The sequence below is a fragment of the Podarcis tiliguerta genome, assembly GCF_965153285.1.
Source record: "Podarcis tiliguerta genome assembly, chromosome: 18".
NCBI classification, from domain to species: domain Eukaryota; kingdom Metazoa; phylum Chordata; class Lepidosauria; order Squamata; family Lacertidae; genus Podarcis; species Podarcis tiliguerta.
This window is the reverse complement of record NC_139551.1, coordinates 6,606,301-6,622,022: the sequence shown is the minus strand read 5'-3', so window position 1 is coordinate 6,622,022 and position 15,722 is coordinate 6,606,301. Positions and strand designations below refer to the sequence as shown.

General features: G+C 51.1%; 1 protein-coding gene and 1 long non-coding RNA gene across 2 annotated transcripts in view; one reads left to right on the top strand and one right to left on the bottom strand.

Moving 5' to 3' along the window:
* LOC310668647 overlaps window positions 1–15,722 on the bottom strand; it is a 273,140-nt gene that overhangs the window by 237,994 nt on the left and 19,424 nt on the right. The window lies entirely within an intron of this gene.
* Window positions 1–15,722, top strand: part of SEMA6B (semaphorin 6B) — a 173,210-nt gene that overhangs the window by 140,466 nt on the left and 17,022 nt on the right. Inside the window, exons 6-14 of the mRNA XM_083421459.1 lie at window positions 1,634–1,735; window positions 2,758–2,848; window positions 4,331–4,450; window positions 6,107–6,195; window positions 6,293–6,510; window positions 7,387–7,518; window positions 9,116–9,265; window positions 12,368–12,562; window positions 14,130–14,270. Coding sequence (XP_083277585.1) covers window positions 1,634–1,735; window positions 2,758–2,848; window positions 4,331–4,450; window positions 6,107–6,195; window positions 6,293–6,510; window positions 7,387–7,518; window positions 9,116–9,265; window positions 12,368–12,562; window positions 14,130–14,270 — 1,238 coding nt within the window. The remainder of the gene's footprint in view (window positions 1–1,633; window positions 1,736–2,757; window positions 2,849–4,330; window positions 4,451–6,106; window positions 6,196–6,292; window positions 6,511–7,386; window positions 7,519–9,115; window positions 9,266–12,367; window positions 12,563–14,129; window positions 14,271–15,722) is intronic.

Genomic DNA, 15,722 nt, shown 5'->3' with positions numbered 1-15,722 from the left:
TTTTTGAGCTATTTTTAATGAAATGTAACAAAATCTACACTTCTGGATTTTCCTGGACATTTCAACAATTTCTGCCCGGATGCTGTTTACAAAGGCCGAATTCTGGTTACGTTCTGGACGTATGGAAACCCTGTCTAATGCACACACTTTTGCAAAGCAATTCCCCCCGTATAATGCATCTTTGTATTCTGTTTTCCCCAATACAGTGGTACCTCAGGTTACATACGCTTCAGGTTACATACGCTTCAGGTTACAGACTCCGCTAACCCAGAAATAGTGCTTCAGGTTTGCTTCAGGATGAGAACAGAAATCGTGCTCCGGCGGCAGCAGGAGGCCCCATTAGCTAAAGTGGTGCTTCAGGTTAAGAACAGTTTCAGATTAAGTACGGACCTCCGGAACGAATTAAGCACTTAACCTGAGGTACCACTGTATACACATTTTCCTACCTTACTATATAAATGCACATCTCTTGCCCAGGGAACTACACCACAAAAATTCAGAAAAGTGCAAATTCTAACTGAATGGCTCTGATTCGGTTTGCAAAGCGCAGACTTAGTAGGGTCACTTACAGATGTGAAATGGACTGAATTTGGCCCCGCACCTGACAGCACGGAGCACTGAACTTGCAATTAGGGGGAGTAAAAATGATGATAAAAGTGTTCAGAAGGAGTTCTGGCTTGTTTTTATGAGGTGTCTGGTGGGTACAAGAAAAGAAGCATCGGAGACTCGATCTGACCTGGGCCTCGCCTGCCTTCAGCCCCCTATAGGGCTTGCTTCCCGTCTAGGCCAGCAGAATAACGTTGCGTGGCGAGTTCCCGACCTCCCCAGGCGGAAATAATGACACAATTATTAAGGTTAATGGGCTAAAAAAGGCCACAGCTTTATTGGTTACAGGTGATGAGCGGTATTGGCTTAGGCATTGGTCCTAACCAACTATATCTGACTTCAGCCCGTCCGCTTGAAGTCCAGGAAGGGTTAACGACCAGTAGGGGGAGTCCTGCTGATGCACATCAACTAGGAACTCCCCCAGGGGTCACCGCTAGGGGGCGGGTCTTAGGCCCTCACCTCCCTAGGCTTCGGACAGGGCCACGCCCCCCGGAATCCTTTATTGGACTACCCTTCAATATGTGGGGCAGGTGATGGTGCTACCTGCCCTCTTCCATCTACAGAACAATACCAATGCCTAACCTCCAATACCCAGAAAGTTGGAGCGATTTGCTACGAGGTAGGCGATAACCAAGCGGCTGGTGCCAATTTGCCAAGTGGAAAAATTCCTACCAGGCCCCTCAACGGCGACCAACCGAGGTCCATAGCAAGGTCAAAGAACGAAAACCTTATAGGGTGGGAAAACAGGAACAGCTGGCGGGCAGCAAAGAGGGAGATACCCGGCCGCATCCTGGTTTATATAAGGCAGGCCACGCCCCCAGAGCCAGCCGATTGGCTGGCTAGGTGGTGATGCGACCGGGAATCCCCCCAATCGCGCAGGGCTGGCTTCCACCCACTGTGCGAGTGGAGGGGCCGTGAAGCCCGCAACCCCACCTCCTCCTGAAGGCGGAAGTGGCCTTGCAGACTCTGAGCATGTCAGGAGTGCTTTTCGCTTTGCAGCCTTCATCGCTTCGCTTCTCCTCCCCAGGCAGAGTGCCGGAATTTTATCAAAGTGCTTCTCCTCCGCAACGACAACCTGCTCTTCGTCTGCGGCACCAACGCTTTCAATCCCATCTGCGCCAACTACACCGTGAGTACCAGGAACTTGGGGGCAGACAGGCGGTGCCCATAACTCATCGCTCACCCCAGTTTGCACACGGTGCAAATATCCCTTGCGCCCCAACTAGTCTGACTGAATCGTGTGAAGCGAGCATCCAGATTCCTGCTTCCCCTCCCAATATACACGGCCGACGTTATGGGCTATTATTTCATGCCCAATGGTTCAAATAGTGTTCTGGCCAGGGGTAACTGGTGCCCCTTGGGCAGAAGGTGTACCACCTTTCCATAGTTCTAGGGATGTGGGTGGCGCTGTGGGTTAAACCACTGAGCCTAGGGCTTGCCGGTCAGAAGGTCAGCGGTTCGAATCCCCGCGGCGGGGTGAGCTCCTGTTGCTCTGTCCCAGCTCCGGCCAACCTAGCAGTTTGAAAGCACATTAAAGAGCAAGTAGATAAATAGGTACCACTCCAGCAGGAAGGTAAATGGCGTTTCTGTCTGCTGCTCTGGTATTGCCAGAAGCGGCTTAGTCTTGCTGGCCACATGACCTGGGAAAACTGTCTGCGGAGAAACGCTGGCTCCCTCGGCCAGTAAAGCGAGATGAGCGCCGCAACCCCAGAGTCGTCCGCGACTGGACTTAACTGTCAGGGGTAAATCAGCGACCCAGGGTTCAAAATCCAGGGCACACTGTCAGCAGAGATAACTGCGCATACAGAATAGGCGTGAGGCTTGTGGAATCATAGATTTATGAATCATATATCAGGACAAAGAAACATGTCGTCTCTTTCTCGTGTCGTCTCAGAGAGAACGGGAAAAACAAAAGCTATACACACAACGGAAGTCCCCAGCAAGCTGTGCTGGAATGTAAACAGGCATGTGACACGTAACAATCCCATGTCTGTTCCTTAAGGTGGAACAGAATTCTCAACACCTTACCTTTACCTTTAACTTGCGTCCATTAATGCCAATGGGTCCTGGGTCATTGGATACGGCCCGTTTCCTTTTGCCCAGCCCCTCGAGAGAGCCGCAGTTTGTCTAACTATCTTTTCCTCCCATCAGATGGATACGTTGGAGCCCACGGGAGACAACATCAGTGGCATGGCTCGATGCCCCTATGACCCCAAGCATGCCAACGTTGCTCTCTTCACAGGTCAGTTCAGAGCATGGAGGGAAGAATTTTGACCCGGTTATTATGACTCAGCAAGCAGAAAGAGCATTTACCGTATTCTTTGCTCTATAAGACTCACTTTTCCCCATAATAATAATAATAATAATAATAATAATAATAATAATATCTTTATTGTCATTGCCCCCTTCGGGGACAACAAAATTACTTGATTGCTCCATAAAAACACTAATTAAACAATACAGTATAATACAGCAAGGGAGATTAGATGACTTTCAAAGTCCGGGCTTCCCATTCAGGGCCGAGATCGCTCTGGAGAAGAAGCTGTTCTTAAGACGGCTCATTCTTGTCTTCATCGTCCTGTATCTCCGTCCCGACGGCAAGAGCTCGAAGAGACAGTGACCAGGATGCGATGGATCTTTTGCTATGTCCAGTGCCTTCCTATGGCACCTTGTGGCATAAATCTGCTCTAAGGTGGAGAGTGGGCAGCCAACAATGCTCTCTGCTGCCTTAACAACCCTGCACAACCCCATCCTGTCCTGGGTAGTACAGCTTCCGTACCACACACATAAGCCATAAGTGAGCACACTCTCAATGGCACAGTGATAGAAGGCAAGCAGCAGTTTCTGCGGAAGATGGTTTTTCCTTAGTATTCTCAAAAAATACAGTCTCTGCTGCGCCTTCTTCACAAGCCCCCTTGTGTTGACACTCCAGGACAGATCCTCTTGTAATTCAATGCCCTTTTTCCCCCTCCTAAAATGTAAGGGGAAATGTGTGTGCGTCTTATGGAGCAAATGGAGGCTGCTGTGCTAGTCCCGGGGGAAAGGTTACCAAGAGGTGAGGTCAAGGTCCTGGGTCGAGGGTCTGTAGATTGTCCTCCAAGGGCGGAGCGGGGTCTGAAGCGAGGAGCCGGGCAAGGACAGGAACTCTGAAGGTGCAGGTCTGGGTGCTGGCTGAAACAGCTCTTCAACGATGTTTCTCCTGCAACCTGGGATCGTGCTGACTGTCTGCCGGAAGGTCAGTGGTTCGAATCCCTGACATGGGGTAAGCTCCTGTTGCTCCGACCCAGCTCCTGCCAACTTAGCAGTTCGAAAGCACGCCAAGTAGATAAATAGGTACCGCTGTGGCGGGAAGGGAAACGGTATTTCCGTGCACTCTGGTTTCTGTCATAGTGTCCCATTGCGCCAGAAACGGTTGAGTCCTGCTGGCCACATGACCCGGAAAGCTGTCTGTGGACGAACGCCAGCTCCCTCGGCCTGAAAGCGAGATGAACGCTGCAACCCCATAGTCGCCTTTAGCTGGACTGAACCATCCAGGGGTCCTTTATCTTTTACCTTTTTTATTGAATTGGGGGCCTTTCGTACGCAGGGCACGCACTCTCTGGCTGAGCTAGAGCACGTTCTTTGGCGGTTCCAACTTCCGGGCGCTGCGCAACATGCCCACCTGGCGTTATTTACCGCTCCTCTCTCACACAACACCTCATATCTATCTCCCCTTCCCTGACAGGTGGAATGCTTTTCACCGCCACCGTGACGGATTTCCTGGCCATCGACGCAGTCATTTACCGCAGCCTGGGAGACAGCCCGACTCTTCGCACAGTCAAGCACGACTCCAAGTGGTTTAAAGGTGCTTTTTCGATTCGCTCCGCGGTGGGGGGAGGCCGGGGGGAGGCAGGGGTGGGAAAAGCTGCTCCGTTCGCTCATAACGCGAGGCGGCATGCTCAACGGATGAATCGGTGTCGAGGAATCGACTGAGGCTTCTTTAAATCGGCTGGCAAACCGGAATAAAATACATGGGGGTTTTTTTGTTTTGCTTTTAAACATCTTTATTGAAAGTTCAAAAAGTACCGTATTTTTCACCCTATAGGATGCACCGTCCCATAAGGCGCACCTAGTTTTTTGCGGGGGAAATAAAGGGAAAAAAATCATTTCCCCCCCAGGCGCGGGGTTGGGGCGGAGGAAGCCCAAGCTTCCCCCGACCCCAGCCCCCAAACAGGCAGCTCTCTGCAAGCCGTGGGAGCCCAGCGCTGGCTCCCGCTGCTTGCGGAGAGGTCCGCAAAGCCTGCATTCGCCCCATAGGACGCACACACATTTCCCCTTCATTTTTGGAGGGGGAAAAGTGCGTCCTATAGGGCGAAAAATACGGTACATAATTATATGTGCACAAAAAAGGGGATATGTAAATAAAATATAGAAAGAGAACCCATGTAAAAGGGAAAATAAATTGGGGAGGGGGAAAAACAAAACTGTATATTTTACAAGGTTGTTATTGTACTTCACCAGATTTTAACCTATTACAGTACAGTGGTACCTCAGGTTAAGTACTTAATTCGTTCCAGGGGCCCGTTCTTAACCTGAAACTGTTCTTAACCTGAGGTACCACTTTAGCTAATGGGGCTTCCCGCTGTCGCCGCGCGATTTTTGTTCTCATCCTGAAGCAAAGTTCTGAACCCGAGGTAATATTTCTGGGTTAGTGGAGTCTGTAACCTGAAGCGTATGAAACCCGAGGTGCCACTGTATTTGCAAGAATGGGTTCCAAATATCACAGAATTTGTCCGCGGCATCTGTGTTTATACGAAAGTTGTTTATATGTTGCGAGTTTGCATAAGTCTTCAATCCAATCGTAGAAGGGAGACACATTTTTATTTTTCCAGTTCATCAGTACAGTACAGCGGGAGGCCCCGTTAGCTAAAGTGGTACCTCAGGTTAAGAGCAGTTTCAGGTTAAGAACGGACCTCCAGAACGAATTAAGTTCTTAAGCAGAGCTACCACTCTACAGCGATAAATGATATGCAATGTAAATAAGAATTTAAATGACTTAAAGGTGACAAGTGGTGGTAGAGGGGAGTCAGATGGGTGTGGTTTTTCATCATTTTTTTCTTTCTTATCCTTTCCCTTTACTCTCTGGTTTTGGGGGTTAAGTGTGTGTACCTCATTGTTTGTTTGTTTGTTTGTTTGTTTGTTTGTAAATACCTCAGGATGCAAACAGGATCCATTCCGGAGCCCCTTTCGCATCCTGAAGCGAACGCAACCCGCGTCTGCGCGTGCACGGGTACCGATCCACCGCTTCCGCGCATGCGCGTGACGTCATTTTGCCCGTCTGCGCATGCGCGAGCGGCGAAACCCGGAAGAACGCGCTCCGTTACTTCCGGGTCACTGTGGAGCACAACCCGAAAGCGCTCAACCTGAAGCGTATTCAAGCCGAGGTATGACTGTGTGCTTAAAGCATTAAATGATACAAATAATAAAAATAACCTCCTTTATCTGGACTCTCCCCACCCAGAACCATATTTTGTCCGCGCTGTGGAGTGGAAGAGTCACGTCTATTTCTTCTTCAGGGAGATCGCAATGGAGTTCAACTACCTAGAGAAGGTAAGATGGTGAGAGGAGGTCTACATGGGCATTGTTGACCAGGCCTGGCACCAACACCCAGATTCCTCTGACCTACCTTGCTGTCCCCACAACGTAGGTGGTAGTGTCTCGGGTGGCCAGAGTTTGCAAGAACGACATGGGCGGCTCTCAGCGGGTTCTGGAGAAGCAGTGGACCTCCTTCCTCAAGGCCCGCCTCAACTGTTCCGTCCCGGGAGACTCCCATTTCTACTTCAATGTCATCCAGTCTGTCACGGACATCCTGGAGATCGATGGCCGGCCAGTTGTGCTTGCCGTCTTTTCCACACCTGCCAACAGGTCAGTGGTGGTTGGGAATAGCAGGGGCCCAGATCTGAATTGGGGTGGGGGGCTCTCCAGGACTCAGCCCTCAAAACATCTAGAGTTCCTTCTGCCTTGAGTTTTTGCACTGTATTTGTTTACATTGATATTATTATTATTATTATTAACCACCCATCATCTGAAGATCACAAGACAGTTTACAGTATAATAACACAACATTATTTATTTATACATACATACAAACATACATACATAGGGATGTGGGTGGAGCTGTGGGTTAAACGACAGAGCCTAGGACTTGCCGATCAGAAGGTCGGCGGTTTGAATCCCCGCGACGGGGTGAGCTCCCATTGCTCGGTCCCTGCTCCTGCCAACCTAGCAGTTTGAAAGCACGTCAAAGTGCAAGTAGATAAATAGGTACCACTCCAGCGGGAAGGTAAACGGCGTTTCCGTGCGCTGCTCTGGTACGCCAGAAGTGGCTCAGTCATGCCGGCTCCCTCGGCCAGTAAAGCGAGATGAGCGCCGCAATCCCAGAGTCCATCACGACTGAACCTAATGGTCAGCGGTCCCTTTACCTTTTACATACATACCTACCCTGCCCATCTAGCTGGCTCCCAACAGAATCTTGAAAACATGATTAAAACATCAAACATTAAAAACTTCCCTAAACATAGTTGCCTTCAGATGTCTTCTAAAATTCCCTCGGCCAATAAAGCGAGATGAGTGCTGCAACCCCAGAGTCGGCCACGACTGGACCTAATGGTCAGGGGTCCCTTTACCTTTACCTTATTGAGGCTGAAGGAGAGCAACGTGCCTACAATTTGCCATATTGTGAATTCACAGCAAAGCGCTCTCTTTCTTTCTCTCTTTCTCTCTCTTTTTCTCTTTCTCCAGCATACCAGGCTCTGCCGTGTGTGCCTTTGACATGGCCCAAATCGCCTCCGTCTTCGAGGGGCGCTTCCGCGAGCAGAAATCCCCCGAATCCGTTTGGACCCCTGTGCCAGAGGAACTGGTGCCAAAACCACGGTGAGTGAAACTGACAGCTGCCACGTTCTTTCAAGCCACCAGCGAAATAATAATAATAATTTATTATTTGTACCCTGCCCATCTGGCTGGGTTTCCCTAGCCACTCTGGGTGGCTTCCACAAAGACCAAAAATACACTAAGATGTCATACACTAAAAACTTCCCTGAACAGGGCTGCCTTCAGATGTCTTCTGAATGTCAGGTAGTTGTTTATCTCTTTGACATCTGATGGGAGGGCGTTCCACAGGGCGGGCGCCACTACCGAGAAGGCCCTCTGCCTGGTTCCCTGTAGCTTTGCTTCTCGCAGCGAGGGAACCGCCAGAAGGCCCTCGGGGCTGGACCTCAGCGTCCGGGCAGAACGATGGGGGTGGAGACGCTCCTTCAGGTATACTGGGCCGAGGCCGTTTAGGGCTTTAAAGGTCAACACCAGCACTTTGAATTGTGCTCAGAAACGTACTGGGAGCCAATGTAGGTCTTTCAAGACCAGTGTTATGTGGTCTCGGCGGCCACCCCCAGTCACCAGTCTAGCTGCCGCATTCTGGATTAATCGTAGTTTCCAGGTCACCTTCAAAGGTAGCCCCACGTAGAGCGCATTGCAGTAGTCCAAGTGGGAGATAACCAGAGCATGCACCACTCTGGAGAGACAGTCTGCGGGCAGATAGGGTCTCAGCCTGCGTACCAGGTGGAGCTGGTAGACAGCTGCCCTGGACACAGAATTGACCTGCGCCTCCATGGACAGCTGTGAGTCCAAAATGACTCCCAGGCTGCACACCTGGTCCTTCAGGGGCACAGTTGCCCCATTCAGGACCAGGGAGTCCTCCACACCAGCGAAAGCTGCAACAGAACTGTCGCGTTCAGAGGTGGCTGCCTGTCCTGAGTCCCAGGCACCGGGGACAAACACCACGTAAGGAATTGTCATTACAGATCTTCACGTTCCGCCCACGGGGTTCCGAGAGGCGCTTGGTCAGTCACCAAGATGCTGGTCCTTTGGTCTCCCCTAGCAGGGCTGTTCCTTATTGATGTCCTCAAAGGGAACTCCCCCCACATGGGCCGAGCTCCTGGGATGGCACGAGATGTTCACAAACACCCAAACAGTGCCAGGAAAGGGATCTTGGTCTGGTCTGGAAGTTGCTGTCTTTGGATGCTAGGAAGGGGCGTGCAGGAACGGACTGCTTTGGGAACTGCTCTTGACCAGACGATCCCTGCGTCTGATCTAGCAAGGCTTTTTCTTATACAGCGGTACCTCGGTTTTTGAATGTAATCCGTTCCGGAAGACCGTTCGGATTCTGAAACGTTCGAAAACCAAAAACTTAATACAGAAGCCTCAATGCAGAACACTCAATAGGAAAAGTGTGTCTTATGGAGCAAAAAATACGGTAATTTCCTCCTGGAGCCTGATTGGTCTTCTCCTGCAAACCAATCACTTGTTGCATTCTAGGATCCTACCTGTCTATTGTTCTAGGATCCAAGCTTAGCACATAACAGATGGGTTTGGGTGTTTCTTCTGTCGGGACATCTCGGTAGCCCCCGTCCGGCTACGAACCTCTTTCCTTGCTCACGTAGCGCAGAATCTTGACTTCTGGATGTTTGCCTCGCAGGCCGGGTTGTTGCGCAGCTCCGGGGATGCGCTACAATTCCTCAAGCTTCTTCCCGGACGAGATCCTCAACTTTGTCAAGACCCATCCATTGATGGACGAGTCGGTTCCGTCGCTGGGCAACGCGCCTTGGATCATCAGGACCATGACCCGGTAAGAGAGAGCTAAAAAAATTTCAATGTGGGTATGTTTAGCCTAGGGGTATGTTAAACCACAGAGCCTAGGACTTGCCAATCAGAAGGCTGGCGGTTCGAATCCACGATGGGGTGAGCTCCCGTTGCTCGGTCCCTGCTCCTGCCCACCTAGCAGTTCGAAAGCACGTCAAAGGTGCAAGTAGATAAATAGGTACCACTCTGGCGGGAAGGTAAACGGCGTTTCCGTGCGCTGCTCTGGTTCGCCAGAAGCGGCTTAGTCCTGCTGGCCACATGACCTGGAAGCTGTACGCCGGCTCCCTCGGCCAATAAAGCGAGATGAGCGCCGCAACCCCAGAGTCGGCCACGACTGGACCTAATGGTCTGGGGTCCCTTTACCTTTACTTATGTTTAGCCTGGAGAAGAATGAGGGGTTAAAGTCTGCTGACCAATTTAATCAAGAGACAGCCAGTGTATTTTTTCAGCTGATTTACCTAATTTGGATTAATCAACTACCCAGAGCTGATACCCAGTGGCGTAGCGTGGGGGGTGCAGGGGGGGGCCGGCCACACTGGGCGCAACATCTGGGGGGGCGCACTCGCACTCGCAGCTCTCTGCCCCTACCTGGCTTACTCACTCTCTCTCACTGCAGTGCTGGCTGTGCGAATCCGATCCGAGCCGCCGGGTCGCCGCCCACTGTGGAGGGGAGGGTGCCAGGCGTGCGGTGCGGTGCGGAGAGAGAGCGAGGGACTATCTGGGGGAGGGACAGTGCAGCGGGGGGGTGCAAATTACTTGCCTTGCCCCGGGTTAGGGGGCGCAAATTACTTGCCTTGCCCCGGGTCGCCGCCCACTGTGGAGGGGAGGGTGCCAGGCATGCGGTGCGGTGCGGAGAGAGAGCGAGGGACTATCTGGGGGAGGGACAGTGCAGCGGGGGGGGCGCAAATTACTTGCCTTGCCCCGGGTGCTGACAACCCACGCTACGCCACTGCTGATACCGTTCCGTTTCCATGCAATATATATTGCAGACCTCTCTTGCGTGAATACTTTGTGCATTTTACGTGTGCGTGTGTGTCAGAGAGGGGAAAACAAGCACTTTCCATTAATTTCCTAAGCACCGCCGCCAAGGCGAGCTGGTTCTAATTAAATCTGTCTTAATTGATGTTTTATGTGAAATTAATCAAGCATCGTTCCTTTTGTCTCTCAAGCCAGAAGTGCACGCTGGGAGATATTGGGCTGGGGGGGTGGGGTCTGTGTGCATCCTTCAGGCTGTGCTTAGCCCCCCCCCAAAAAAATGGGGGGGGGGAAGGGAGCTCCGGACAGCGGCAGGAACAGAGGCAAATACATACATAACCACCAGCAGCAAAGGACATGATTTACATCCCCATAGAGTAGAGATTGTCCATCACAACTCTACTCCTCCCAATATCCCTTTGCACCTCCTTCACCCCTCTCCTCGCCCGGTGCTGCTAGCGAGGCTAGCTTCACATGCAAAACAGCCAGAATTAATTGGTGGGGATAATTGCAGATTTAACGAGATGACAGAAAACTTTCCTCTAATTGACTACCCGCCGCCACCCGCTTTGCAAAGGGTAGAGCAAGCTAGCTAAGGCGGGTGTTTGAGAAGGGGTGGGTGGGATCTGGCTGATTAAATGTGTCATTGCGTTTGGCGATCGCAGCTGTTTTAGAAACAGGGGTGTGGCAGGCAGAGAATTTGGAGGAGAGGCGAGGTTCGTCTATCCTAGGAAAGTGGCTTGCAAAATTCCCTGCGATTGATTGGTTCTACGGGAGGGATTTTAAATATTGTGTATAGAGGGATGCGGGTGGCACTGTGGTCTAAACCACTGAGCCTCTTGGGCTTGCCGATCAGAAGGTCAATGGTTCAAATCCCCACGACGAAGTGAGCTCCTGTTGCTCTGTCCCAGCTCCTACCAACCTAGCCGTTCGAAAACACACTGGCGCAAGTAGATAAATAGGTACCATTACGGTGGGAAGGTAAACGGCATTTCCATGCACTTTGGTTTCCATCACGGTGTCTCGTTGTGCCAGAAGCGGTTTAGTCCTGCTGGCCACGTCACCCGGAAAGCTGTCTGTGGACAAACGCCAGCTCCCTCGGCCTGAAAGTGAGATGAGCGCCACAACCCCATAGTCACCTTTGACTGGACTTAACCATCCAGCGGTCCTTAACCTTTACCTTTAACTTATTCCCTTTTGTGTATAGACACACACAAACAGACCAATCTCATTTTCTTTTTGGCAATCCCTCATAGCCAAGGAATATTGTCTTTCGTGAACATGGTCTTGACGGTGTGTCCGTAAGTGACCTTGAAGGCCAATTCTGGATTCACACATCCTTCCACAGTGGGGACATTGGTTTCCGGGCGGGAGTTGATCCGGGTGAGGGTTTGCCAAGCGTGCCTTCCTCTTAGCACGTTTCTCCCTTTCGTCCTCAGTTCGAGCATCTTCAAAGCCCATGACAACTTTGCTAAAGGCTGTTCTCCAACTGGAGCGCTCGCAGGCCAGTGTTTCCCAGTTGTCGGTGTTTATACTACATTTTTAAAGATTTTCTTTGAGAGAGTCTTTAAACCTCTTTTGTTGACCACCAGCATCATGCTTTCCATTTTTAAGTTTGGAATAGACAATCATCAGGCATCCGCACAACATGACCAATCCAACAAAGTTGATGTTGAAGAATCATTGCTTCAACACCGGTGATCTTTGCTTCTTCCAGTACACTGGTACAGTGGTACCTCTGGTTACGTACTTCATTCGTTCCGGAGGTCCGTTCTTAACCTGAAACTATTCTTAACCTGAAGCACCACTTTAGCTAACGGGGCCTCCTGCTGCCACTGCACAATTTCTGTTCTCATCTGGAAGCAAAGTTCTTAACCCGAGGTACTATTTCTGGGTTAGCAGAGTCTGTAACCTGAAGCGTATGTAACCCAAGGTACCACTGTCCTGTCTTCCCAAGTGATGTGTAAACTTTTTCGGAGTTGATGTTGAAGAATCATTGCTGTGACAGTGGTGATCTTTGCTTCTATCTGCACACACAAACACACACACACCAGCCCTGCATTGGTTTTGTGCGCGCAGACGATAAACCCACCACCTCTGTTTCTCCGGGCAGGTATCAACTGCGGAAGATTGTGGTGGACCCCACAGCAGGGCCCGGCAGGAACCACACTGTGGTGTTCCTGGCCTCTGACACAGGCACCGTCTTCAAGTTCCTTATCCACACCAATGTCAGCACCAGCTCTGCGACCGTAAGGGCCAGCAGCCAGAGTTTGCTGCTGGAGGAGTTTGAGACCTATCCCAGCGACAAGTAAGTTTGCCCGTGGGCAAGAGTTCTTTTGGGGACGCAGGTGGCGTTGTGGGTAAAACCTCAGTGCCTAGGACTTGCCGATCGTATGGTCGGCGGTTCGAATCCCCGCGGCGGGGTGAGCTCCCGTTGCTCGGTCCCAGCTCCTGCCCACCTAGCAGTTTGAAAGCACTCTTAAGTGCAAGTAGATAAATAGGTACCACTTTATAGCAGGAAGGTAAACGGCGTTTCCGTGTGCTGCGCTGGTGCTGACTCGCCAGAGCAGCTTCGTCACACTGGCCACGTGACCCAGAAGTGTCTGCGGACAGCGCTGGCTCCCGGCCTCTTAAGTGAGATGGGCGCACAACCCTAGAGTCGGACACGACTGGCCCGTATGGGCAGGGGTACCTTTACCTTTTAAGAGTTCTTTTGGATTTGGTGGCAAGAGCAACGTTTGTGGAGAGATGTTGGGTGCTGTCACTGAGCAGCAGGCTTGAATACAGAATGAAAAGCACTGAAGCAGTCCTTAAGATAAGTCCTTTGAGGCCCTCTCTGTGTGCTCCCCATCCCAGAGATGTTTGGAGGCTGGCAACAAGAAAACGGGACTTTTCAGTGGTGGCCCCCCAATTGTGGAATGCTCCTCCCAAGGATGCTCGCCTGGTGTCATCACTACATGTCTTTAGGCACCAGGCAAAAAACATTCCTCTTTACCCAGTCCTTGGGCCATTAAATAATCTATGCCCTGCGGGTGGCGCTGTGGGTTAAACCACTGAGCCTCTTGGGCTTGCCAATCAGAAGGTTAGCGGTTTGAATCCCCGTGACGGGGTGAGCTCCCGTTGCTCGGTCCCAGCTCCTGCCCACCTAGCAGTTTGAAAGCACGTCCAAGTGCAAGTAGATAAATAGGTACCGCTCCGGCGGAAAGGTAGACGGCGTTTCCATGTGCTGCTCTGGTTCGCCAGAAGTGGCTTACTCATGCTGGCCACATGACCTGTACGCCGGCTCCCTCGGCCAGTAAAGCGAGATGAGCGCCGCAACCCCAGAGTCAGCCACGACTGGACCTAATGGTCAGGGGTCCCTTTACCTTACCTTTAGACTAAACGGCTTCGATCCGGTATACCTGAAGGAGCATCTCCACCCCCATCATTCTGCCTGGACACTGAGGTCCAGCTCCAAGGGCCTTCTGGCGGTTCCCTCGCTGCGAGAAGCCAAGTTACAGGGAACCAGGCAGAGGGCCTTCTCGGTGGTGGCGCCCACCCTGTGGAACGCCCTCCCACCAGATGTCAAAGAGAACAACAAATACCAGGCTTTTAGAAGACATCTGAAGGCAGCCCTGTTTAGGGAAGCTTTTAATGTTTGATGTATTACAGTATTTTAATAGTTTTTTGGAAGCCGCCCAGAGTGGCTGGGGAAACCCAGCCAGATGGGGGCAGGGTATAAATAATAAAAAATTATTATTATTATTATTATTATTATTATTATTATTATTATTATTTATTTATTTAGGCTGTCTGAATTGTGCATTGCTTTGTAACAATTTGTTGGGTCTCTGGACCGTAATAAAGATTGATTGATTGATTGATTGATTTTTCAGGTGCGGAAAAGACAATGTGGGTGATCGGAAACTTCTGGGCATGGAATTGGACAAGGCCACAGGGTCCCTGCTCCTGGCCTTTCCGCCCTGCGTGGTTCGTGCCCCCGTGGCCCGGTGTCAGCAGCATTCCGGTTGCATAAAGTGAGTTTTCCATTCCTGTTCCCATGTGCTGGGGTTTGCGTGGCAAGTCCCCTCCCCCATGTGAAATGAAGACACTGGACATGTTATTTAAGGTTATAAAAAGGCCACAACTTTATTGATTACAGAATTGAAAGGTATTGGCCTTAGGCATTGGCTCCTATCGACTACCCGGCATGGAGACCGGGAAGGGTTATCCACACGCCGTGGGAGTCCTGTTGAAGTACGCCAACTAGGATCCCACGCGTGTCACCGCTCTGGGGCGTGCCGGAGGCCCTTACCTCCCTAGGTTTCGGACAAGGCAACGCCCCCCGGAGTCCTCTACTGGACTACCCTTTTCCTTGGGGGAAGGTGATGGCGCTTCCTTCCCCCCATTCATTTGCATAACAATTAACCCCTGCCAATGCCTAACCGCCAATACCGCGGAAGTTGTGACGTTGGCTACGAGGTAGGCGAAAAAACCAAAAGGCTGGAAGTGCGCCAAATTGGAAAAATTCCTACCAGGCCCCTTGCGGCGACCAACCGGAGTCCGTAGCAAGGTCATGGCTAGCTAAGCCTAAGGGTGGGTGGGATGGGAAAACCGCTCAGCTGGAAAGGGGGAAAGAGGGCGGTCCCCGGACGTGCCTGGCCTTAAGTAGGCTAGGCCACGCCTCCCCTGCCTGCCGATTGGCGGGCCGGGTCGAAGGCACGCCCGGGGATTCCCTGGATCTCGCGGGGGCAAAAGGCCAGCCCCCGCGTGTGTGGGTGGGGATAACCCGCAACCCCCTCTCCTCCCAAGCTCGGAAATGGCTTTTTAACGCAGCCTCCCCCCCCCCGCCCTGACAATGGGTTGGGACAGAGGAGGTGAGTCGATTCATTTTGCATCGAAAGGCAGGCACCTTAACACCAGTAAAGTTGGCGAAAATGTATAGGATGAGGGATAAAAAAATGTTGGAAATGCAAAGAGGCTGACGGGGATTTTTATCACATGTGGTGGACTTGTGATAAAGTCAAGAACTTTGGGGAGCTGATCTATAATGGACTTAAGAAAATATTTACCGTATTTTTCGCTCTATAAGATGCACCAGACCACAAGACACACCTACTTTTTGGAGGAGGAAAACAAGAAAAAAAATATATTCTGAATCTCAGAAGCCAGAACAGCAAGAGGGATCGCTGCGCAGTGAAAGCAGCAATCCCTCTTGCTGTTCTGGCTTCTGGGATAGCTGCACAGCCTGCATTCGCTCCATAAGACGCACACACATTTCCCCTTACTTTTTAGGAGGGAAAAAGTGAGTCTTATAGAGCAAAAAATACAGCAAATATTTTACCAAAAAACCAGAAGCCTTCTTACTGGGTTTGATGGGGAAAGGAATCAAGAATTCAGACCAAAGACTATTTATGTACGCCACAGCAGCGGCAAGAAACATGCTAGCCCCAAATTGGAAATTACAAGAAATTCCTACCATTGCGGAG